Raw genomic sequence first — 26,786 nt, 5'->3', positions numbered from 1 at the left:
CTCTAGCCCCCTTATAACGTTGGCACCCGAGTATGACAGCACAATGGGGCTCATCCGAGTTGGTGGGAGACTACGCCGCACTCTACAATTGGATGCAGACATTGTCCACCCAATTGTTCTAGATCCATCCCACAAAATAACCCAACTTCTCATTCAGGACATAGACAAAGAGCTGCATCACCCTGGTTCGGAACGTGTCTTTGCAAAACTCCGCCGTGAATACTGGATTTTACGTGGCAGAGAAGCAGTTAAACGGCAACAATGCTCATGCCCTGATTGTCAAAGGTGGCGAGCTAAACCAACAGTGCCTCAGATGGCAGATCTCCCTCAGGCCAGACTGCAGATATTCAAACCACCATTCTTCTCTATGGGAATGGACTGATTTGGCCCCTTTACTGTTAAAATAGGTAGATGAGGTGAGAAATGTTGGGGTATCTTGTTTAAATGCCTGACAACCCATGCTGTCCACATCGACCTCTTAAGTAGCCTTGATAATGACTCATTTCTGATGGCTCTAAGATGCTTCATATCCCGCCGAGGAAAACCTTCAGAGTTACTATCAGATCAGGGCACAAACTTTCAATTCACAATTCAAAACATTGTGTCCTACCCTGCAGACAGAGCTTGCCAAACAGCAAATCCAATTCAGATTCAATCCTCCCAGTAGTCCCCATTTTGGAGGAGTATGTGAACGTGAGATTAGATCTATCAAGTCTGCCCTGTATGCCACTTTACAAGGGCAAAGCATGACAGAGGAAGTCTTGAACACCGTTCTCATTGAAATAGAAGGAATACTGAATTCGAAACCTATGGGTTACGTGTCCACAGACATTGCCGACCCCAACCCGGTGACTCTAAACCTTCTTCTCATGGGGCGGCTAGACCCATCACTCCCGCAAACAGTTTATCATGGAACTGAGCTCTTAAGCCGCCGTAGGTGGAGGCACTCTCAAGTGCTTGCTGATCAGTTCTGGATGCACTTCACAAAGTACTACCTGCCCAACCTACAAACCTGTGGTAAATGGCAGAGGGAAAAGAATCCTGTGCAGCCAGACATGATCGTCATGATTGTGGACCCACAGTTACCTAGAGCTCTCTGGCCAGTAGGCAGGATTACTAATGTTTTCCCTGGTGCTGATGGCCGAATCAGAACTGCTGAGGTTAGCATTAAGGACAGAACATATGTCAGACCTGTAGCACGCCTCATTAAGCTACCAGCACTCCCAGACATGATCACAGTTTCGAGTCCTTCTGAGTAAGCAAATTTGACTGTGCAAATTTGGGGGCGGCTGTTGCAAAGGTTTCTGTATTCAGACACTCTTAGGTAATAGAGCTATATTGGTATGTGTTGGACTATTCAATGACTGTAGACTATTACTGCCCCCTTGAGGAATTACGGAGTATGCTAGAATGTGCTGTAAAGTGCGTCATAAGAATCATCAGTTGTTGATATAAATCCGTAGAGTGTGGAGTGCACGAGAGATTTCCTAATTTCTATTGGTGTTTAATCGTGTGCGTGCATCTAAAAAACCACACAAACACCCACATGTTTGTACATGCTAGTGGAATAAATCGTCTGTGGATCAGGAAGCATCTTTGCTGCGTTTTGACCAGACGTACCACAGTGATTAATTCAACCCGAACCACATTAGTAACTACAGTATAGAAGTTTCAGATGCAAGTTTGATCACACATTCTGTTCCCCAAATCTATAAGTGTTGAAGGCGTGTGGCTTAAATTGCTATATGCTTTGTTTTCTGAGACGGTGGAAAGAAAGGGGCTGCATCTTACAATAGAATTGTGAGATAAAATCTCTATCTAACCGTACTAATTTTATTGTTTTTGTATATGAGTGTGACTTGTGTGGTTGAGACAATGTATACTTGGACCATGCTTTTAGAGGTGTTATATATATTTTTGTGGGCTTAAATAGAGATGAGCATCTTCATGTTATACTTAGAACCCCTGCAATTCTTCCTTTTGATACTCTGTGCTAAGTGTGATAAAGGTTATGTACCCTCTCTGTGTATGTATTCAAGGAGACTACCAAATAAGGAAGAATGCAGGGATGATTTTGAGGAAGTTAATGTAATTTATTTTGGGTAACCTATTATTCTGAAACTGAATAACTTCCTTCGAGCCTCAGGAAGCCCGAACTCAGCTGAGCGGACTTGGACACTGGGGAGGATTCCAGATCTTTTGACCACATTTCCTGATCTCAGAGGTAAGGGCAACTGAATTGCAGCTTTTGATGAGAATTAGGGATGTGCATTAGATGTTTCATGGATTCAATAAACTCAACAGCCATAGAAGTGCTCCTAAAAACACAAATAGCAAAAAACACAAAAACTATAAATTTCAACATGAAGGATTATCCAAACGTTTACCAAAAGTTAAACTGTTAAATACATTTTTCATCACTATTTAATCTGAAAGAATTATGCACATATCCATTCTAAGAATATAGGTCCTCCAAATGAGGAAATAAAGTGACAATTTTAAGTGCAATCTTGGTCCGCAGTTTGTGGAGCTGTTCTTCTGTTTTTCAATCATAGGGTAGGTGTGCTGGTAAACAAGAGAGTAAAAGATAGTTTGAGGATGAAGTCATACTTTAAACATAAGTATTAAAGTAACTGAGACCCTATTCATAATTAATCAATTATATCAAAACTCTTACTTCAATTATTTCAGCAACAAGTATGTTAAAGCGTTAGTTCACCCAAAAATGAGAATTCTATCATTTACTCACCCTCAAGTTGTTCCAAACCTGTATTAATTTCTTTCTTGTGCTGAACGTTGCCGTTTTCTTTCTTGAATGGGGGTGCCCCTCCAATAACGACACCAACACTTTCATTTTATTTACTCCAGCAGTGTTATGTCTCACACAAAGGGGTGTTACAACTCACAAGTAACACCAAGAAATTAACACTCATGCATTTGCTGTGTATAAAATGTACTCTGCAAAAAGCAAATAATAATTTTTTTATTCAGTTCTGACTTTCCTCAAAGCCTTTCTCTTAGCTTGGTAAGCAGTCTATAATTACTCCAGAATGAAGTCAGCACTGACCAAATGACAATTACCCTGTTAACTCTCACAGGTGACTGATTTTATGTTTAAAATAAAAAAAAATTCTAACAGCTTCTTCCTTTTTGATGCATCATGTCCTCAATATGATCTATAACGCACACATTTTGTAAAATATATGTTATATAAAATAAAAGAATGTAGTTTAGTATATTCTACATTTTCATAAAATGACATTTTCAATATCATTTTCAGTTCAGTGCTAAAAAAATGTGACTGACATTTAACATGTTAAACATTTCTGATGATCAGTGGCGTAGCAAGAATTTTATTTTTGGGCAGGCCTGGGCAAAAGTGAGCGGCCACTAGGCTAACTAACGGGCGAAGTCCAGTGGCAATTTAGCACAAATCCACGGCCCCCAACTGCAAACTCAAGGGTGGGTGGGTTATACGTTGCAATATTATAAATAATTGTTTTAAACCAGGAAGGCGAGCCAATGGATATCACACAAGCAACGTGCAAACTTTGCGCAAGAGTTATGCGGTGAAACTTTTAAAGGGTTAGTTCACCCAAAAATTTTTATTCTGTCATTAATTACTCAACCTCATGTTTGAAACGACATGAGGTTGAGTAATTAATGACAGAATTTAAATTTTTGGGTGAACTAATCTGAGAGCTGTCTGACCCTGCATAGCCAGCAACACAACTGAAATGTTCCCAAGACCCAACAATTCGTCTCCTCCGCATCACACTGGTGCCATTTTGGAGAATATCCACTGGACGTAAAACAACGTATGCTGTTCTGTGTCAGCTGCGCCACGTGGATACGCTGTTTCCGTTCAGATCAAATCACAACAACGTAGGAAACAGATCCGGCGTGACGCAGCTGACACAGAACAGCATATGTTGTTTTAGGAGGAGACGAATTATTGAATAAAGTCGTTTTTTTTCCTTTTGCGCACAAAAACTATTCTCATAGCTTCGTACAATTGCGGTTGAACCCCTGATGTCACGTGGATTATTTTACAGATCTCCTTGCTATGTTTCTGGATTTGGGAACATTTCAGTTGCGTTGTTGGCTACACTCTGAAAATGCTGGGTTGTTTCAACCCAACATTTTTTAGAGGGTATGCAGGGTCAGACAGCTCTCAGATTCCATCAAAAATATCTTAATTTGGTTTCCAAAGATGAACGAAGGTCTTTAGGGGTTTGAAACGACATGAGGGTGAGTAATTAATGACATAATTAAAATTTTTGGGTGAACTAACCCTTTAATCTCAGTCGATTCACTAGAAAGTGAAAGTAAAAACTGATGGCGCTTTCGGTATCTAATGCTGCATTAACGGCGCATATTCTCTCAGAGATGACGAGAGACAAATCTACTTCATATGCTGATAATGGTAGCCTATATAGCTAAATGTTTTAATTTACTCCCTTAATATTTCTCTTGTGGCCCAAACATAGGCTAGTGAAAAATAAATTAATAAATAAAGAGAGAAGAAATGAAGGCTATTTCGTGTTAAACAGGTTTTTTCATTCAGGCTGGGCGGGGGCTGGGGCCGCGGAAGTTGCTCCGCCTTGGCCTCCCGAGCTCCCTGATCCGCCATGGCACCTTGAACTGCCTGATCCACCCTGGAGGCCTTCCTTGTCCCCGTCCTGCACCAGCCTCCAGGGCACCCCCTCCCTCCTCGGTGGAACTGTTACGGCGCGGGACACGCCTTTCGGGAGGGGGGAGTAATGTCACATGTTCAGTTTATTTTGTTATAGTTTTCCTTGTGTTTCCTGTTAGGTTCCTGTTTTTCCTTATTTGGTCATGTTCCGGTGTTCATTAGTTCCTTTGCTCATTGCTTTGTTATTAGTTAAACTGTATCACCTATGTCTAGTTAATCACCCTCGTTTGTCTTGTATTTAAGCACCAGTCTGTTCAGTCTTTGGTTGTCCGGTCACCGTTATACCATGTTATGTTTTCCCGTCGTCCTTCTGCCCATTTGTTATTAAAACAGAGTTTGGTTTGCACCAGCTGTCTCCTTCGTCTTCCTCCTGACACAACAGTGACAATAATAAACCTGTTTTGAAAGACCTTTTTAAAAAACATTCTCAATGAGGAGTAAGCTATCCTAATCTTTATTATCCTTGCAGCACGTCAGTTATTCGGTGATGCGCCATGAAAATATTGTGGGGCAAATTAATTGTAGCCTAATATTAATTTAATAATAAAAGTAACTTAATAATAATAATAGGCTAATAAGAAGAATGTAACAGGCCTATGTTAATTGAAAATGGCAAATTAGATATAACTAAAGTGTATAAAATTATTTTATTCAGAAATGTCATGTTTGTGGTTTTTTTTTTTTTTGTTAATTCGTTATTTAAAGTAATAGGCCTACAAATGAGGAAACAGGTGCAGTTAATCGCCGGCGTCAGTCACAAAAATTATATAATAAATAATAAAAAATAGGCTAATCTTTGTGTGGACGACTGGCAACAGCTGGGGCAAGTTCAAGCTCAAACCGGTGTGCACCGTTTTGCTACGGTTTCCGGTTTGAACGACATGTTTCCTGGAAACGGTGTGCAAAGGTGTGCAACGGGGTTTGAGATGTGTTTTCTCTTGTTTGGTGGGTGTGTCAAACATGTCAGCCCAATCAGCAGCAACATGTATGTAAACCACACTGTATTAAAGAGACAGCTCGTACAATGTAATTAACATCCAAATAAATTCACAAGAGCAAGTATATTGTTTGCACATGTTTATTTACATTAAAGGCAAAATAACTGAAATAATAAGGCCACAAGTATAGATTTGGAACTTCTTTAAGTCTGTCTAAATATCATTTAGTAATTGCAATGTCGTCTGGTCCATATCCTTTCCTTAGGAAGGTGTGCTAAATACTGATTAATGTAACATAAAAATACTATACATATTTATTTATTTTGCTATTGTATTATGGAGTGACACTTTCATAAACTTTTCTATACCCCTCTGATTATATATTGAAACAACCCAACATTTTTTAGAGGGTATGCAGTGTCAGACAGCTCTCAGATTCCATCAAAAATATCTTAATTTGGTTTCCAAAGATGAACGAAGGTCTTTAGGGGTTTGAAACGACATGAGGGTGAGTAATTAATGACATAATTAAAATTTTTGGGTGAACTAACCCTTTAATCTCAGTCGATTCACTAGAAAGTGAAAGTAAAAACTGATGGCGCTTTCGGTATCTAATGCTGCATTAACGGCGCATATTCTCTCAGAGATGACGAGAGACAAATCTACTTCATATGCTGATAATGGTAGCCTATATAGCTAAATGTTTTAATTTACTCCCTTAATATTTCTCTTGTGGCCCAAACATAGGCTAGTGAAAAATAAATTAATAAATAAAGAGAGAAGAAATGAAGGCTATTTCGTGTTAAACAGGTTTTTTCATTCAGGCTGGGCGGGGGCTGGGGCCGCGGAAGTTGCTCCGCCTTGGCCTCCCGAGCTCCCTGATCCGCCATGGCACCTTGAACTGCCTGATCCACCCTGGAGGCCTTCCTTGTCCCCGTCCTGCACCAGCCTCCAGGGCACCCCCTCCCTCCTCGGTGGAACTGTTACGGCGCGGGACACGCCTTTCGGGAGGGGGGAGTAATGTCACATGTTCAGTTTATTTTGTTATAGTTTTCCTTGTGTTTCCTGTTAGGTTCCTGTTTTTCCTTATTTGGTCATGTTCCGGTGTTCATTAGTTCCTTTGCTCATTGCTTTGTTATTAGTTAAACTGTATCACCTATGTCTAGTTAATCACCCTCGTTTGTCTTGTATTTAAGCACCAGTCTGTTCAGTCTTTGGTTGTCCGGTCACCGTTATACCATGTTATGTTTTCCCGTCGTCCTTCTGCCCATTTGTTATTAAAACAGAGTTTGGTTTGCACCAGCTGTCTCCTTCGTCTTCCTCCTGACACAACAGTGACAATAATAAACCTGTTTTGAAAGACCTTTTTAAAAAACATTCTCAATGAGGAGTAAGCTATCCTAATCTTTATTATCCTTGCAGCACGTCAGTTATTCGGTGATGCGCCATGAAATTATTGTGGGGCAAATTAATTGTAGCCTAATATTAATTTAATAATAAAAGTAACTTAATAATAATAATAGGCTAATAAGAAGAATGTAACAGGCCTATGTTAATTGAAAATGGCAAATTAGATATAACTAAAGTGTATAAAATTATTTTATTCAGAAATGTCATGTTTGTGGTTTTTTTTTTTTTTGTTAATTCGTTATTTAAAGTAATAGGCCTACAAATGAGGAAACAGGTGCAGTTAATCGCCGGCGTCAGTCACAAAAATTATATAATAAATAATAAAAAATAGGCTAATCTTTGTGTGGACGACTGGCAACAGCTGGGGCAAGTTCAAGCTCAAACCGGTGTGCAGCTGTTTTTCTAACATTTTCTAACACAGCTGCAAATTACAGTCCAACTGAATGGGTGAACATGCACAAATTTACATGCGCGACATGCCCGAAACAGCCTATAACAATTGGCTAACACTGCTGTCAATCAAACTCATCAAGAATTAAGCAAAAACACATTCATTTATTTTAGTTATTTGAGATGCTATAATAGTTCTCTAATTGTGTTAAAATAGATTAAACAACAACTATTTAACAAATATTATGCTATATGTGTATAATAAACTGTCTTTCATCAGAGTGGGCGAGCCTGTCGCCGTCAGGCCCGTCTGCTGCCAACGCCTCTGGATCACATCTATTCAAAAAGAACTGTTAAACGAGTTTTCTGTGTTTTTGGCATGCAACGTGAAATGAGAATAAATAAGAATAACAAAAGGTAGACATGACCACATTCCATGAGTCACATAGGATGATGGCATTCATTATGAGAAACGTTAAGCAGGAACGACCTGATTAAAAATACCAGCTCATTTTTAAGCATGCTTTAAGTTAAAATACTTCAAATACTCAATTAAAACAATACAATAGTCCTATACTAAACCCCACATTACTTTTTAATAATGCCTTGTCAAGCAGTCTTCTGGGCACAGAAATGAATGTAAGTAGTAGTCATTTAGTTGTTTTTAGCCTATTCTGATGCATGAAGGAAATACGTTTTAGATTTAATTGGACAATTAGTAGTGAGGATATTTGCATTTCATTCGGTGATTTTATTGACCTACATATCATGTAGTGTATGCCACTATTAACATAAATTCCACTCCTCTTGACACTTTTGGCCTCTAGTTAAAAAACTTTTTTTTTTCCAATAGGGAGTTTTAACATTGATGCCACTGAAGAGCTGTTCCCAAAAAACCTTTCAGTGAAAAGTTCTTTAAAGAAAAAAAAAAAAAGATGTAGATGGCAGAGGCAGATGGAATCCTGTAAAACAAGTTGTGCATAAGTGCCTTGTGGCAATCTTGTGTACAGGGAATGTTATCACTGACTATAAAGTAGTTATCAGTCACTATAAAGTAGGCTACTGCTTGCCTTTTGGAAAAAAATTCAATTTAGTTGTGTCTAGGCTGTTCAACTGAGTATACAATTTAAGGAAAAGTCTATTTTGTGACCCTGTAAGTTTGTTTTTGAGGCAGTTGTTTACATTGCACAAGGTTGCACAGAGTGAAATAATTTGAATTTTTATTGAATAGTGGGGATTAGCCTTGTAGGGTAAGCATTTGTTTCTCTTTGTCAGATAATTAATTACAATGTATATTTAAATATGATGTAATCAGCAGACAATAGAGGTTTGACAATGCTATCATAAAGGAATAACCATTTCGACTTCAAAAATGAACAAAACTTCGAAATGGAAGATATGAATCTTTCTTGAAAGGAGATCAAGTGTGAGGTTTTGCTGTTTATTTTATTACTGAGGTTAACACCCTTGCCCAGTTTAAATTTTTATGTGAGCAAGTATAACACTTTTTAAAGTGAGAAAAAGTTAAATATGCAATTAAATATGATATAAATGATAATGGAAATTAAACTTATCAAATTATATTAAAAGAAGATTATTAAATGCACAAATAATAAAAGGAAAATATAACTTTCTAATCTTTATGTTTTTTCTTTACTTTCATAATATGGAATTAATTTTTTATTGTTTTTTTATTTTTTTTATTTTTGTTTTTGTTCTAGTTCAAGCATTAATAATCAAGGATTGTGAATGAATGACTTTTTGACTCTGCCCTGACTGCAGCTGCATACTTTTGTCAACATTCAAGGTGTGGCATTGGCAGACTATTGTCTCAATGAGAAACTCTTTGAAAAACCTTGTTTGTTCAAAACATGCAAGCAAGACACCACTACACCACCATTATTGAGTTGCTCTGAGATGTAATCAAGGATTGTGAATGAATGACTTTTTGACTCAACATTCAAGGTGTGGCATTAGCAGACTATTGTCTCAATGAGAAACTCTTTGAAAAACCTTGTTTGTTCAAAACATGCAAGCAAGACACCACTACACCACCATTATTGAGTTGCTCTGAGATGGGGACGGGACTCTGTGGTTTTGCTTGGAACTATTTTTTGATGGTAGAGCAAATATAGACAAAGTGACTGGGAATACATGCGCGTAAGATGTAAGTTAACTTTTTTCATTAAACTGTTTTATGAATGCAACATAACACTGTTAAGTTGTGCTATACTGTAGGTAGAAATTTGTTGGCGAAATGTTCATAATGTGTAACAAGAGCCTTTATTTCTCCCTACAGAATGAAAAACTTGTGGCTGCACCTCAAACAGAAAAACACCATCTTATTTTCATTTTTAGCACTGACACTTCTCATGTGTTGTTTTGTCATACTTTTAAGTCTAAATGAAGGAGGAAGACAGGAAACCAGAGTGTTTGAGTGGCCACGGCTGACAGTACAATATGAAATTAATTGCACAGCAATATATGAAATGGAACCAGTGGAATTGGGCAAAACTTTAGCCATTCGCAAGCAAAAAAGCTACATAGGGCCAACAGATGAGGCTGTTGTGAATGCCACCTCTGACTGTGATCGATTTGTGTCACAAGGTTATGGTGCGATTCAAGGCTCTGACTTTGAGCGTGAATTTCCCCTTGCTTTTTCTTTGGTTGTTCACCAGGATGTGGCTCTTGTGGAGAGGTTACTAAGGGCCATTTATATGCCACATAACATATACTGCATACATTATGATCTGAAGTCCTCAGATGACTTCATTTCAGCAATGAAAGGTCTGGCCCGCTGCATCCCCAACGTCTTCATTGCCTCAAAGCTGGAGAGGGTGCAGTACGCAGGAATCTCACGACTCAAAGCGGATCTTAATTGCCTGTCTGACCTCCTAGATTCTGAGGTCAAATGGAAGTATGTAATCAACCTCTGTGGTCAAGACTTTCCACTTCGGACAAATGCTGAGCTGGTGTCGGATCTAACAGAGCTGAAAGGCAGGAACATGGTGGAGAGCAAGTGGCCTGGAGGAAAGCAATGGCGCTGGACTTTTCATCATTTACTGAAAGATAGTAATTCAGAGTACTACAACTCACCTGTAAGCACTTCTGAGATGAAATCTCCACCTCCTCACAACATAGACATGTTTGTGGGCAGCGCGTACTTCACACTCTCAAGGGAATTTGTGGTTTTTGTTCAACAGAGTTCCCTAGCCAGGGATTTCTTGGCTTGGTCTGAGGATACATACTCACCTGATGAACATTTCTGGGCAACTCTGATTCGTGTGCCTGGAGTACCAGGGGAAGTGCCAAGATCTGATCCTGAGATCTCAGAACTGATAAGTAAAACCCGCCTGGTGAAGTGGTGGTCTTTAGAAGAGAGACTTTATCCACCATGCACTGGAGTCCATGTGCGAGAAGTGTGTATTTATGGTGCTGCGGAGCTCAGATGGCTGCTAAACTATGGCCACTGGTTTGCTAATAAAGTGGATCCAAAAGTGGATCCTGTTCTTATGGAATGTTTAGAAGAAAAGCTTGCAGAAAAACGTCTGAGTGTGTAGAGTGAAGTATAAATAATGGATTCTCATTCTGGAGATCACTAATACTGGACATCTGGTTTCATGTTGCAAGTTATTCTCTGTCGCCCCCTGCTGTGTACAAAAGAATGGAGCATGAGTTGGTTACTTAATGTATTATTGCATTGTTTACCATATTACCCCTGCAAAATAACTACAAATTGAAATAATAATAAAAAAAAATATTCATAAAATGAATGTAGTGTTCATTAAGCAGATCTCCAAATACTAATGAGATATAGAATGTGTCATTTAGAATTGTAAGATTATTTATTTGTATATACGAAAGATACTTTGTAAATTATTTTAAATTTGTATTATTATCAGTTTTTTGACCCACTGTTAACAAAAAAATGGTCAATAGCGCAACTGAGCTCTCAAAACGTCAGAATTGTCTAGCAAAATAACGAAATGAATACATGAATTATCATGGCTTTAAGTTCAAGCAATACTAAAGTTAACCCAATTGAAAAAGGAAGGGTAATAATGTGTGTAAATTCTCTGCTATCGTCGACATTTATGTGCATTATCATGCAGCAGCTTTAAACAATTTTGCAGCATGAACGTACAAATATTTGTCATGCCAATAAAGAATCTTAAAGCTGAAACTAATGCATGTAACTTGCTTAAAATGATTTATATTATATTATACAGTATTTATAGTATTATAGTTTCCGTTTTCATTTGAATTTGAGTATTTTTATTAGTTTTTTATATTTTACCTATTCAACTTCTGTTTTATTCTTATTTCAGTTGTATTTTTTATGATGGTTAAGGATATTCATGCTTTCCACTATTGAGTCTTTATTTGTCTCTTTTCATTCATTCAAGCTTACAGAAATCCTAATTTACACATTATATACATAACCTAAACCGAAATCTACGGACCTAACCCCAAATTATATTAGAAAACTGTACTAAATCTGTTAAATTCTTTTGTAACACTTTTTATCAGTGTTGCCAATTTGGGGATTTTGTCGCCAAATTTAGCTACTTTCTCATTGTAGCTGCGACTTTCTTTTATTTTTTGAGACAAGGAGCTATTTTTTACTTGCCCACACCCTGCCGTAGGCCCGTGACCTCTCACGTTTGCTCTCAATCATGCCAATGATGAGTCTGCACAGTGAACACATCAGTACACCACGCTTGCCATGACGCACACCACAATTTCATTATAAGCATCAATCAAGATGGCGGGAAAAAAAATGATGAAAAATCTTGTTTTTAACCACAGACACAAAAGTTATACCACAATTCATGCACAGTCATGTCAACCAGATACTGAGAGAGAGAGACACAGTGCATCATCGTGTCATGTGTGCTGGGATGCAGTATTTTGCACTTACTTTGTAGTAATAGAGTGTGTTGACTGAAATACGTTTGTATGAATAAAGTTTTTGTTTTTGGAGAATCATAATATCTCTTAGCTGTTGTATTTGAGCAGGACAGGGATGCACTTTGGTGACACATAAAACAAATTCCCAGCATTATGTGTCTTTTGTGTCTTTCCATCATGTTTGAAGCGCTTGCAGATCACAAGCATTTCCTAATTTCACTTAAGAATTTTTTGTCATAGTTAATCTTTTGTTATATTTTTTATACTGTCATCATTTGTAAAGTATATATATATATATACTTTCCTTTGCATTTACCAAATGTACCTATATTTGTTTTCATATTTGGCGACTTTTTGTGAAAAATGGAGACTTTTGAAGGTGGGTTATGAGATTTTCTGAGGGAGGGGTTTGGCAACACTGTAAACGCTGGGATAAACGATGGGGAAAGCTGAAGCTGATGCTTCACTTTATAGCACTGACACCAGTTATGAGGGAATATGTTACCCCTAAACACTGAAAAGATATTAGGATATTACGACAACATCACTCTTAGGACATAGCAAACAAATTTTTGTCATGAATATGACTTTACCTGATGGAGAAGAAAAGACAATCGCAACTTCCGTTTCATGCCGACTTTAAATCAGGATTATGTGTCATAGTTCATTAGGACATTTAAGTAGCTTTTATACACCTGCATTAGAAACAAACAAAATAAACATTACTGGTGTACATCTTGAGACAAATCAATGCCACACTGACATATTTAGAAATGCGAGTACAAGTTTCTTTCAGTTAAAACAGCTCAGACATGCGTTTTAGTGTGGGACTAGGTTTAAGCCTTCTCTGTCAAATCGGGGAAATATGTATTAAATTAACCCTTAGGTATTGTTCATTTGGGAATTGCTCTTTGTATTTCCCATTCATTTCCATTGGCCGCAAACAACACAAGTGTGACTTGAACAATGCCAGAGGGTTAAAGTCCGCATGAAATCAAAATGGACTCTATTTACTCTATTGCTAGTCTTGATGTGAAAAATTAATCCGTGCAAGTTAATCCGCTGAAAAATTACTCGACAAAGAACACGCGAGTGAATACGTTTTAAATTACATTTAAATGTGACTTTGTAATGACCTTTATTACATGCTCAGTAAATTGCATCAATTTAATTGGTGCATACCATGTTTAATTATGAATTCATATGTCAAATTAACTATGAAATTGCAAATCACTACGATAACATAGGATGGTGACTTTTATTTTGAAACCTGCTGAATCGTTTACCTCGGTCGCTGACTTCACCACACAAATGGACAGTTCGGTCGCTAATCCTTCTGTGTGGGACACACAAAAAGTGTATAAACACCACGAGCAACGAAATGTTGCCCAAACACGCCCAAAATACAGAGAGGGGAGGCGCCTCAAAGCTGTTAAGGTGGGTTTATTTTATAAATTGTTTTAGTCTATGTGAGCTCCGTATTTTAGCTTGTCGTATCAGTATGCACCGAATGCACAAAGATGTGGTCACCTCTCTAGGTTTTGAGCCACTGCAAATAATATTTTTGACTGTATCACTGATTTCAGGTATATACCATCAACTTGGAGTCTCGGTTCCTGTTAGTTCAAGGAGTGCCCGCTATTGGAGTGATGCCAGAGCTGGTGCAGCTCTTTGCTCTCTATGGAGTGATCGAGGAGTACAGGGCGCTGGATGAATACCCAGCAGAGCAGTTCACTGAAGTCTACTTGTTTCAATTCCAGAAACTGACGAGTGCAAGGTAAAGACAGACTAAAACATGTTTAAAGTGAGCATGTGCCACACTGGATATTTTGAAATGTCTCTTATGCTCATCAAGGCAAGGCTGCATTTATTTCATCCAAAAAAAAATCGGTATATACAGTTAAACTGACTTTATTATACTTTAAAATAAAACTATTTTCTATTTTAATGTATTTCAAAATGTAATTTATTCCTGTGATGCAAAGCTGAATTTTCAGCATCATTACTCCAGTTTTCATTGTCACATGATCCTTCAGAAATCATTCTAATATGCTGATTTGCAGTTACGTTTCTTATTAATATGGTGTAAACACTTGTTGTGCTTAATATTTTTGTGAAAACTTACACATTTTCAGAGTTTTTAGACGAACAGATAGTAGAAATAGAATTTGTTTGTAATATTGTAAATGTTAAGTGTCCTTTCTAAATAAACGTATTTTACATTTATGCTTTCAGCAGACTTTGTATTCAAAGCAACTTCTAAAAGCAATTCAAAAACAATTTGTCAAGGAGAGAACAATATTCACAATATACAATGTGAGGCTTTTTTGGCAACAAGCTATAAAAGGAGAATTTTTTGTGTGTAATTTAATCTTTTAACCTTTTCTCAAGGTCATGACACTGCAAGCTGAATATTATAAAGAATTTAATGCTAATATTTATCTAAATATGATTAACTTAAATCTAAAAATTCTATTAAAAATGTGATGATTTATTGAACTTTTTAATGTCTGTAATAAAACAGATTTTTATTAAGTTATTTTTTAACCTATATGGTCATGAGGGACTCCAAAGGCTCTTTTCTCATGAAATGACATGTGTATGTTACAATGTGGACATTTTCAGGGTAGCTAAACGGCACACTGATGAAAAGAGCTTCTTTGGGGGTCAGCTGCACGTCTGCTATGCCCCATATACACATTATATACATAACCTAAACCGAAATCTACGGACCTAACCCCAAATTATATTAGAAAACTGTACTAAATCTGTTAAATTCTTTTGTAACACTTTTTATCAGTGTTGCCAATTTGGGGATTTTGTCGCCAAATTTAGCTACTTTCTCATTGTAGCTGCGACTTTCTTTTATTTTTTGAGACAAGTAGCTATTTTTTACTTGCCCACACCCTGCCGTAGGCCCGTGACCTCTCACGTTTGCTCTCAATCATGCCAATGATGAGTCTGCACAGTGAACACATCAGTACACCACGCTTGCCATGACGCACACCACAATTTCATTATAAGCATCAATCAAGATGGCGGGAAAAAAAATGATGAAAAATCTTGTTTTTAACCACAGACACAAAAGTTATACCACAATTCATGCACAGTCATGTCAACCAGATACTGAGAGAGAGAGACACAGTGCATCATCGTGTCATGTGTGCTGGGATGCAGTATTTTGCACTTACTTTGTAGTAATAGAGTGTGTTGACTGAAATACGTTTGTATGAATAAAGTTTTTGTTTTTGGAGAATCATAATATCTCTTAGCTGTTGTATTTGAGCAGGACAGGGATGCACTTTGGTGACACATAAAACAAATTCCCAGCATTATGTGTCTTTTGTGTCTTTCCATCATGTTTGAAGCGCTTGCAGATCACAAGCATTTCCTAATTTCACTTAAGAATTTTTTGTCATAGTTAATCTTTTGTTATATTTTTTATACTGTCATCATTTGTAAAGTATATATATATATATATATATATATATATATATATATATATATATTTACTTTCCTTTACCAGATTTACCTGTATTTACTTTGTTTTCATTTTTGCCGACTTTTTGTGAAAAATGGAGACTTTTGAAGGTGGGTTAGGAGATTTTCTGAGGAAGGGGTTTAGCAACACTGCTTTTTATTTGTGCAGCTTGACTCCATGTTTTTCAGCAATCACTCCTGTATTTTACTGTCTAGTGATTTCTTAGCACAGATTCTCTACTGCTCTTTATGCTCTTTTAACACATTTCTTTGAATAAAAATCCTTTACTTTGGGATATTTGAGACCTCTCACATTCCGTAGAAAGCAGCTGGGTGCGCGCGCAAGGCTAACCGCGCACAAGAGCTGACGCTATTAATAACAAGCGGAGGATACGTGATTATATCGGCTACTGGTTAAATAACCCGCTCAAAGGAAAATATAAAAGACATAAAAACCACATCGTCAGCAGGGTTAAGGTGAGTCGACAGCTGTCCTCCAGTCGCGTACATGGTTGGTAGTTTCTCGCGTGTTGCGAAAGCGAACTGAACTGGCACGGCCCAGTCAGTCAGTATTGAGGGGATGCAGTTTATTTAGATGTCTGAGATTAAATATATTTAGTAATTTAATAATCGATTATTTAAGATGATATCTTTCATAATCTGCCAGGAACGGTCGTATCTGAGACGTTGTGCTGAAATGTTACATTACATTTCTGGACATTTTGCTCAAATGAAAGAACGATTGAGATGTGCATGCGGCTTCAGGTGAGGCGCACAAATATTGGGTAAAATATGAGCGTACGCACGAAACTCGTGTTTACTTCAAGATTCCTGGATGTGCGTGAATTTGCAATAACTGATGTGATTGACGAGTCTGAATTTGAGCATTTATTTAATAATTATTATTTAGACTTGTTCTACTTTTTGTTTTGTTTTGATCGTTTGGATTCTTCAGTTGTCGCCTTCTTGGTTAATGTTACAGTGATAAAATATCTTGAAGCAGTAGTTTTATTAATGCTTTATTTGACGACTTCTTTTATTGATCGCAGAGCAGCATGATGTGGAAACGTTTTCTGACACACCCCCTCGGTTTGGCTCGTTCCCTGCTGTTTGTGTAAATGTGACAGACAGAACAAAGGTGCTTCATTTAATCATTGTAATCATTTTCAAGACAAATTGTCACTTATTTTGAATAAAGTTCATTTAGTCAGTGGAGTTCGTAAACTGGCAGCTAGCGATGTCCAATTCGTGAGCGAATCACTTAATATGGATCTTTTCGATGATTCGGTTGAAGCCGGTTTTGTTCACGGAGCGTTCAGAGCGGATCTTCAAATCAACTTGAATTGTTGAACCGATCCAACACGAGAACTGATAAGCGAACCAAATTTGGTCGGAAGAAAGGTTATTTAGTTTAATACGTTAACGTAAACATACTGGGCAAATGTTGAATCATGTACTTAAGTGGTTGGATGAATCCGTCTCTGAACCGGTTCATTAAAATGAACTGTTCGAAAGAACCGATTCGTGACTTCCCATAACTGGAGTTTGTTGTGAGGTGGTATTCGTGTCATATAGCGTATCCCCTTTTCATGGAAAGAGAACACTGTGTTCTTTTTGAACGAGAGAGAGAGAGAGGGGGGTTCTGTTAAAATTCAGACCATGAACTGAGAATTACATACTTTTGCTGACATCAGCTGCTGCTGACATTTTTTTTTTATTATTCTTTAGCACCAAAGAGACCACAATTTAAAAGGGTCATATGATGTTGCTAAAAAGAACATTATTTTGTGTATTTGGTGTACTGAAATGTTTATGCGATTTAAGGTTAAAAAAAACACTATTTTCCACATACTGTACATTATTGTTTCTCCTCTATGCCCCGCCTTTCTGAAACACGTCGATTTTTACAAAGATCATCGGTCTGAAAAGCGAGGTGTGCTGTGATTGGCCAGCTATCCAGTGCGTTGTGATTGGCCGAATACCTCAAGCGTGTGACGGAAATGTTACGCCCCTCACCATACGGTTATATATAGCAGTGTATACGGTCCGGCCGGAGCGATGATTCAAAAACATGAAAACCCATTATAAACGAGGCATTTGTTGCATCCAGTGGGGACATAATTATGGATTATAATGACTTATACTGTCTTTTTACGCGTTGCGTGGCATCGCGAGTTACGCCTTCTTTCTTTGCGTGAACATTTGGGTGGTGTTATGCAAATCTTCCCACATAGTGAGGTAGATATGTGGGGGCGTGTTAAAATGAGCTGTTTTAGGTAGGCGTGGCTGACTCTGAACTTTTATAAAGAATATCTCTTTGGATTTGAGACTTTAGTCTTTGCAACTTTACAGATCTTCTTTATTCACCAAGAGCTTGTAACACTCCAAAGACAAAGGAAAAATTTAAATCGCATCATATGACCCCTTTAATGTAGATTGATTTGTTAACCAACTGTTTGTATAGTGTTATCTACCAAACCAGTTCAATCTAGCACCAGAATTCAAACAACTCGCCCTCCCCTCAGAAACTACACAATCTCACACACACCCTCCTTGTTTTTATGAGCACAGCGTCGCTCCACCGCCAGTGATGTTTCTCTTGTGAATTATCTTTCACTCTAGTTTGAGTTGTCATCTTTCACTGTCAGTTCTTAATTAAATCGCCCAACAAGTTGGAAACTTGCATTTAGGAACATGTTTTGCATTGTCTTGATAGCCTCCCACCTTAATTGTGCTGAGTTAACATTAATGTCACTGCCTCCAGAATTTTCTTTGTCCTTGACTGCTAATTCTTTCTGACAATGTGTGAATATTAGAGAACGAGGGAACTGGCTCATTTGTTATGTAACGATAGCTGTGGTGACCACATACATGTTCACACAGGCGTGCTGTCCGCTTGTGAGTGTTATGGCCAGCCGTTCCCTGTTCAGGCCAGATGACTAGGCCTCTGTACTGTCATAGCTGCTTGTTTTTATATAAAAGATACTGGGGCTAGTTGTCAGTAACTGTAAGGTTTTTATCTGAGCCTTAGGCCAACCTGACTTCACTTCTATGTGCAGTGGCTGTAATGCACTAATAAAACCCCCTGCAGATTTTTTAAAAGTTAATTGGCTTTATCTGCTCGGCATGTGTGATACTACTACAACAGAGGCAAGAATAGACTCGGAAGCCCTCGGGGAACTGTGGCTGTGGACACAGGATAGGGGGTTTCGGATCACTAGCTTTACTCTGAGTGGGGGGTTGCCTTTGTTTTGGCCAGAACATTGGTATTTTGGAATGCTGGACTCCATATGTGCTTAGTTTCAAACATACAGCGTGTATTTTAAAGAGAGAGAAGAAACAGCATATTTGAATGCTTTCTGAGGGATCATGTGACACTGGAGTAGACTGCTAATTCAGCTTTGCTAGCACAGGAATGAATTAGAATTTAAAATATAATGAAGTAGAAAACTGTTATTTTAAATTATATTGATATTTCACAGTATTACTGTTTTATTATTGATCATAAAGGTGTGGACAAAAATTAAATTCGCTTTCTGGTTCAATAATTTAAATAGCCTTCCATGTGATCGTGAATTTCATATGAGGGTGAAAGATTTCCCCACACAGATTTCACAACTGGTTCATATTAGTTGCATGGATTTGTAACACTGACCATCAGAAAACTGATTGCTTAGAAAGTGACTTCTGAGCTAGCTGTTCTTTTATATATTGCTACAGTGTTGATGATAAACAATTAATCTTTTTTACCTGTGATATTTCACATTCTTTTGAATGGTGGTGTACCCTGAATTATTATGCTTAGATATAGAGATAGATACAGGTATTAGGTTCCAGCTGACAAAGCTCTCTCTGTCTGCATTTCAGAGCATTTGCTCAGTAACATTGTAAGCAGAGAGTGTTGGGGACACCAGACGTTTGTTTCCGGCTTTTCCTGTAGATAGCTGTTACGCAAAATGTGCCGCTACACAACATGCTATTGATGTTTTTACCTTCAGATATAGCCACGGTCATGAAGCTTAATTTTGACTCATGCTAGAGTTGCATTTAACAGCAAGCCAATCAAAAGTAAAAGCGTTTAAAAATGATGTTGTCTTTTTTTATACAGTGGGGAAAAAAAGTATTTAGTCAGCCACCAATTGTGCAAGTTCTCCCACTTAAAAAGATGAGATAGTTGGATAATGCATGTATATTAAAAACAAAACATGCAGCAAGCAAAGGGTTTATAGGCTTAAAAAATTGTTTCTGTCTTAACTAGATGTGGAGTGTAATTTCTCCACCTTTAATGTAAATTAGAATTGCAATACATTAAAAATAAATATTTTTGTGCATTCTGCCTCGCATTGAGCTTTGTTTAGTGAAGTGTTGAGTTTGCAGGCCACTCTGAACCTCAGGTCCTGCGGTGTGGCCCTCTGGTACATGTACAGAGATCATGCGTTCCACTGGAAGAATGCTTTCGTATAGTGTTTCGCAATGTTGTGGGGGTGTTTTGGTGGCTGGTTGGGTTTTTGTGGCTCACGTCTATTGTGTGTGGGTGTGCTTGTATGGGATAGGGATGCACGATATATCGGCCACCATATCGGTATCGGCCCATATCGGCTAATTTTTTCTGTTATCGGTATCGGCCTGATAAGAAAATTTGGCCGATATCTTAAAGCCGATAAATAATGCATTATTTCCTTCAGAGACACTTCAGATGCGCGCTGTTCGTTTGCAGCCTTTTGTGCAATTGTACATTGTAATATTGTGTTTATTTGATGTATATCTGATTTATCTCATATAGAATGCGTTTGGTTAAGTTAAAAGAGCGCTTCAGTTTACCGGTGATCATCTTTAGCTCAGCACACGCAGCCCAAACAGGGCAAGAACATAGCAGTGTTAGCAGTCATAATTTCAATGGCAGGCATTAATAGATTTCATTTTAAAGATCACATCACTTACAACAGTTTTGAAGGATTTTAAACTTTTAATTACTTTTATGTTAAATTCCAAAAAAAAAGGGGGAAAAAAAACCTTCCTAACCCCTGGATGCTAAAAAAAATGGTGATCTTTTGGACTCCTACACTCATTCCAGCCTTTTTAGATTTTTTTTTAAGTAGTAAAGCTTAGCTCTGTGTGTATATGTGAGCAGGCATGAGTGTGTGTGTGTGTGTGTGTGTGTGTGTGCTACTGTTTGGTCTGATTGTCAGCTTGACACAGATAGTTGTTGACAGTAGGGGATTCATTGAGGCCAGCTGAGGATGGACAGCAGCCAACCATAGTGTCTGCACTGTTGGAACAGAGAATGTGTATTTATGAATTTGTGTTTTGTCTCAGCTTTGTTTGCATTTAATGTATTTTATTTTTATTAATATGGTCAAAATTGCTTGTGCAGGGACTTGAGTTAGTGTGAGAACCGTTTTCTCATTAGAGATGAAGTGTTGAGATTTAATGAAGCAAACCTTGACTCTAATATCTAGTTAGATAATAGAGATCTTATGTCATGCACACATACAAAAGTGTAAACATCCCTTATGACTATTGAATTATTCTGTACCCAAACTGATTCTGTGGGATTAAGATTTAATCTTAATCTTTAATCTTAATCTCAATTAAGAAAGTTCAATATTTTTGTTATGCTTACACTAAACAAAGCTCAATGTTGACTGCAGAATTCCTGACAGACAGACACAATATTCACTGCAACATGCAGTTCCCAATCAGCCTGCCTTGCTTCTATTGGATCAATACTTCACTGTCTCATAATAACCCTCCTTTTATTCCTATCTAATGGATAGAATTTAGCTTTCTACTGACTCCTCTGTGGTTATATGGCCAAAAATAATTTATTTTAACTGACCATATTCTGAAGTATCTGTACAACCCCATGGTACAATGACGCTGACTAACCCAAAGAAGGATTTGAAAAACCCAAATAAAAAAATATTTGACAGCAGGGGTTTTATACAGTGATCACAAGAAAAAAGAAAGGAAAAAAAAAACTGCTGAACAATCTGGAAGCTCAATGGTGAAAAGACCAGTTTCATATGAAATTGAAGCATGCAAGTTCAGATGTTGATGATATTAAAAGATGACATAAGATGACGACATAAGAAGCAACAGCAAGATTGTTGCTGTTGCTTTAAATAAAACAAACATTATCATGGAATTTGCTTTTTGCTTTTTCTCACTCATCAGTATGTTAAATTGCTTGCAGGTAGAAAGCAGTTTGAAAGAAATTAGTCATGAATGAATTTTCTGATCAAATTTGACAGAGTAATTGATTAGAAAACAAACAAACTATTGAATTCATTCGACAGAGCACTGAAGTTTCCATTTTTGTAACTTCTGACCCCTGCAGGGATGGATTTCCCTGTAGATGTGTTGGTGTCTGGCAGACATGAGGACTTGGAAAGTTCAGCCCAGAGCTACATGAACAAACTGCTCTACAGCAACCCAGATAACACACAATACTTTACCCTGCCCAGCATGAGAAAGGTAAAACACACACAACAGAGCTCGGATCATGTGGAGAATATCAGATGATACTGAAAAAGAAACTTTTCTGTGCAAAGTTATAGGCCTATACAATTTTACAATTTGGCATATGTATAAAAAAGTTATGTATAAATAACTTTTTAAAAGTTATTAAAAAGGTTTAATAACTTTTTTTTTTGTGTGTGTTTAAACCCTTTAAAAATGGACCCTGTTCACTTCCATTGTGCCTCACCAATGATTAAATTGTAGCCTGTAATATTTCTTTAAGAATCCTATTCTGGCTCTTTTAGATCCGGATCAGTCCTGCCAATGTCGGGTTTGTTCCTCTTTATGGAGCCAATCTAAAACACAAAGTCCTGGCTCTGTTTGATCCCGAGGACCAGTTCACAGGTAGCCCACTTTCCTGCCCATTTTACCTATCACGATAACATCATGAATGGATTTTATGACAATAACATCATGGATGCCTTCCAGGAAAGTTAGATTTTAATTTCTTTAGCGTATTATTTACTTTTATTCCTCTTCGCCTCCCTTCTCTTATCATTTTTTTTTCCTAGCTGTGGCATTGTTCTTGGCTGACCAGTGGTACGCAGTGGAAGATGTTCTCAGAACGTCAAATCCTGCAAGAGAAGGCCTTGTGAAGGTAATCTTTCTTTCTTTTTTTTTTTTTTGGAAAGTTTGGGCATTGAACTTTAATGAAATTATTCAGACACATTTTTGTACTTTTAACAGTGTCTATTCAGAATGTCGCTTCTTTTCCAAGTAAATAAAAAGCAGAAATCTGGCATTTTCTTCGAGGCCTTAAGTAGTTGCAAATGTTTATATATATATATATATATATATATATATATATACATACTTTTTTTATATATATAAGTTTATAATATATTTTAGTATATGTGTGAATGTTTAATTAGAGCGAGAGAGAGAGAGGGAGGAAACAAAAGCGAGGTTTGAGCAGTGAAATGTAGTGGTTTTGCCAAACAAATAATTGCGAACCGAACAGACAGTAGTTTGTGGCTGATCAGTGAGAGGTGTTTTTGTCTCAGTCTCTACTCTTTGCATACATAGGCTTGCTTTTATCAGAATGCAGTCCTGAAATATGTTTAAATGTACACAGGCACTCCCTTTCTCGCTCACTCAAAAATACACAATGCACCCTTTTTCTTTATGCTTGCACTTGTTCATTCCACTAATGTGTAGCATAACACACTCCATGTGTTGTAATATCCTGTGAGGCAGTCTGGATTTTCTCTGCAGGAATATCATCTTTATAACTTGACTGTTGCATGACGTTGTACGGCTGTTGTTTAAAGTCAGCCTGAAATGAAAATTTAACTTATTTTCTAAATGTATGTTACTGATCTTATTGTCAATTCATCCATTAATTTCTTTTTCTTTCTTTCTTTCTTTCCTTCTTTCCTTCTTTCCTTTCTTTCTTTCTTTCTTTCCTTCCTTCCTTCCTTCCTAATTTTTAATCAAAATGTCTTAACTCGATCTCTTTTGTGAATAATTGTATTTGCGCAGGCAAGGTCTGTGGGCGAGAGGACCGTCTTATATGTGCTGAACCGCATCATTTATCGGACGGTGGAAATGGGTTCTAACGAGGTGCCGTTCCTGTGCCACGGAGAAGACGTCTTTGCGAAAATCCTCTGGAAGAATGGAGAGGCAGTGGGCTTCTACTCGGTCAAATCTAAAGGTTGGTTCTTCTCCCTGGAGAGTCTGGCAGTGCTGTAGATGCATTGCTCATTCTGCCCATTGTGTGAATAAGTTTACATCATAAAACAGTCTACAGTGTCTTCATTAAAGGATGAGTGAGATATATAACTAGGCTTTGCCAGTTTATAAGAAGGCAAGCTCACAAGCTTCTGTGTTGTTGCCTAGTAATAAAGATCTTGGCTTGTACGGAAAGGTTGTAGATTCAAAAACTGCTAAAAAAAAAAAAAGAACACTTATTATTATTATTATTATTATCCTGTGAAAGATTAGATAGACCTAGAAAGTTGTGACATAAGGAAGCACACATAAGAAAAAAAAACGTGTTATGTTTAGTTTTGGCATTTAAGTCTATTATTAGAGAAGTAGTCAATTACAACAAAAATTCATTATTACAGTTACAAAAGTTTGAAAACAGAAATGGCTCCTCATTAAAATGAGTACTTTTGTCATAATTATTACTTATAATTACTTATATTATTACTTGGTATGTCATAATTATGACTCATCATTTTTTATATATTTTTTTATATTATTATGACTTTGCCTTAATTTCGATTTTTTTTTCCCCCCCGAGATCTCATCATTATGACAGTATCTTAGTTTTGACTTATGTCATAATTATGATGGTCATAATTAAGTCATAATTCTGAATCTATATAAAAACAATTTGACTTTTTATGACACAAATTTTTTTCTCATAATTGACTTGGTATGTCATAATTATGACTGTTAGAATTTAGACATTTTATATCATAATTATGACTCCAGTCCAGACGTCTCTTCCGTATGCTGTGTTCGTTCTCTCCTACAGGTAGCTTGTGTAATAGCTTTGTGAGCCAGTGCTACCTACTTCCTGTCATGGACTCTATATTTGTGCGGAAGGATCACCGTGGTAACGGTCATGGCTTGCAGATTTTGGAGGACTTTGTAGACTCCTTTAAAGATGATGAACTGGGCGTGAAATACCCTTTAACACCAGCAATGCAAAAGGGTAAGTAATGTGCTTCACTTCTTTGAAATACCCCTTTACTAGTTTGTGGCCTTATGCTGTACAAGGAAGGGGAAAAAAACCATTTGAATGAGGTGACAGTGTTGAACTTTAGTAAGCAAATGACTGTTGCAAATTCCTTTCCTGCACAATGTTATTGTATAGAGTAGCTGTTTTGAGACTTGCTCAAAGCTGTATTGAAATATAGCTGTATTATTAAATATTAAGAAGCACAACTGTTTTCAGCATTGATAATAACAATAAATGTTTCTTGAGCACCAAATCAGCATATTAGAATGATTTCTGAAGGATCATGACTGAAGTCTGGAGTAATGGCTGCTGAAAATTCAACTTTGCCATCACAGGAATAAATTACATTTTATTAAATCAAGTTTTTAAATTCTAATAATATTTCACAATAGTACAGTTTTTTTCTGTATTTTTTTTATCAGATAAATGCAGCCTTGGTGAGCATAAGAGACTTTTCAAACACATTTTTTAAAAATCGTACACACCGCAAACTATATTGTAATTTAAACTTGTGTATATATCGCATACAGTATATATTTAATTTTTTTTACTTGTTTACTTTTACTATATATTATGCAATTAGATTGTAGATAGCTACATTTCATTAATGTTTTACTAATGTATATAAAGAGTAATTTTAAAAAATATGCTCCAGTATGCAGACAGTACCTGAGCACATACCCGGCCGATGTGGACCTGTTGTGGGAGGTGGAAGGAGTCGGAGGTCCCTACCAGAAAGTGAAAGTGGCAAGCAAACTTGGCTCCATGACACTACAATGTGAGCTTTTGCACTGGCTCTTCCTGGGTCATATCTGCCTCTGCCATTATTCAAATTTAACAGTTTTTGGGTTGTTTTTTTACAACCTTTTTTTCAGCTTTTACCAATATATCGCATTGTTCATTGCAAGTGACATCAGCTCAGTTTCACATATTTATTTCAGTTATAGATTAGATTATATTTGTTGTGTCCATCTCCATACAGGCAACCACAGCTCATGGGCAGCAGAGGAAAGCAAAAACAGAGAGGCTGCGGTTAGTGAGGTGGAGATGACCGAGGAGAGCTGCCTGGACATCACGGTAAATTTGATCCGGTCTTTATGTAGTATAATCTCAGAAAAGCATTCTAGCATGTGGACAGTTACTGTACCTCTCTAAATGTATCTCTTTAAAAGCATGTTTTTTTTTTTTTGTATTTCATCTCCTTAATAAAAGACAAATTGCTATCTGACTAAATCACCTCTAAGCAATTTTCCAATCAATCTTTCCAAGCAATCTGATGTTTTTTAGCATTATGATTTCTTTTACATTAAAAGATTATTTAAAGGGGTCATATGATGCGATTTAAATTTTTCCTTTGTCTTTGGAGTGTTACAAGCTCTTGGTGCATAAAGAAGATCTGTAAAGTTGCAAAGACTAAATTCTCAAATCCAAAGAGATACTCTTTATAAAAGTTAAGAGTCAGCCACACCTACCTAAAACGGCTCATTGTAACCCCCCCCACACACATATCTACCTCACTATGTGGGAAGATTTGCATAACGCCACCCAAATGTTCATGCAAACAAAGATGGTGTAACCTCTAGTCTCGCTGTAGTATTGTTGACGCTGCAGCCATGTCGTGAAGACGCTGTGTGCTTCGTTGTGAAAGCAAAACTACTTTGTTTGGTCTTCCAAAAGAGGACGATATCCGCTTCGTCATGCCTACAGCTGATCTGTGCTGGTCGCTGAGGCAATACATCAACATTCA

General features: G+C 37.2%; 3 protein-coding genes across 5 annotated transcripts in view; all 3 read left to right on the top strand.

Moving 5' to 3' along the window:
- Positions 1-2,154: 2,154 nt before the first annotated feature.
- On the top strand, positions 2,155-11,100 carry LOC107548780 (beta-1,3-galactosyl-O-glycosyl-glycoprotein beta-1,6-N-acetylglucosaminyltransferase 4-like). 2 transcript variants are annotated; one of them, XM_016229588.1, is made up of 2 exons: positions 2,155-2,224; positions 9,734-11,100. In XM_016229588.1, exon 2 carries the CDS (start codon positions 9,735-9,737, stop codon positions 10,992-10,994), a length of 1,260 nt encoding a protein of 419 aa, XP_016085074.1. In that variant the 5' UTR covers positions 2,155-2,224; position 9,734; the 3' UTR covers positions 10,995-11,100. The 2 variants fall into 2 exon arrangements, with proteins under 2 accessions (XP_016085074.1, XP_016085073.1); XM_016229587.1 differs by lacking the exon at positions 2,155-2,224 and adding an exon at positions 9,524-9,601.
- Positions 11,101-13,635: 2,535 nt separating this feature from the next.
- On the top strand, positions 13,636-15,082 carry LOC107548761 (RNA-binding protein 48-like). The gene is made up of 3 exons (XM_016229568.1): positions 13,636-13,782; positions 13,932-14,122; positions 14,971-15,082. The coding sequence occupies exons 1-3, from the start codon at positions 13,657-13,659 to the stop codon at positions 15,080-15,082; spliced, it is 429 nt and encodes a 142-aa protein (XP_016085054.1). The 5' UTR covers positions 13,636-13,656.
- A 1,073-nt stretch (positions 15,083-16,155) lies between these two features.
- The window catches only part of fam169ab (family with sequence similarity 169 member Ab), a 16,420-nt gene continuing 5,789 nt past the window's right edge, over positions 16,156-26,786 (top strand). The window contains exons 1-8 of one of the 2 annotated variants that reach the window (XM_016229593.1): positions 16,156-16,302; positions 22,166-22,302; positions 22,593-22,692; positions 22,860-22,945; positions 23,830-24,001; positions 24,833-25,012; positions 25,695-25,817; positions 26,022-26,116. In XM_016229593.1, the coding sequence (XP_016085079.1) occupies positions 22,168-22,302; positions 22,593-22,692; positions 22,860-22,945; positions 23,830-24,001; positions 24,833-25,012; positions 25,695-25,817; positions 26,022-26,116 (891 nt within the window). In that variant the 5' untranslated portion in view covers positions 16,156-16,302; positions 22,166-22,167. Of the gene's footprint in view, positions 16,303-16,572; positions 16,591-22,165; positions 22,303-22,592; positions 22,693-22,859; positions 22,946-23,829; positions 24,002-24,832; positions 25,013-25,694; positions 25,818-26,021; positions 26,117-26,786 lie in introns of those variants that run through there. The other variant, XM_016229594.1, reaches the window with a different exon arrangement.

Source organism: Sinocyclocheilus grahami, unplaced genomic scaffold (assembly GCF_001515645.1).
Source record: "Sinocyclocheilus grahami isolate Dianchi unplaced genomic scaffold, SAMN03320097.WGS_v1.1 scaffold355.1, whole genome shotgun sequence".
Classification (NCBI taxonomy): Eukaryota; Metazoa; Chordata; class Actinopteri; order Cypriniformes; family Cyprinidae; genus Sinocyclocheilus; species Sinocyclocheilus grahami.
The sequence above is the reverse complement of the archived record's forward strand: the minus strand, read 5'-3'. Positions and strand labels throughout refer to the sequence as shown.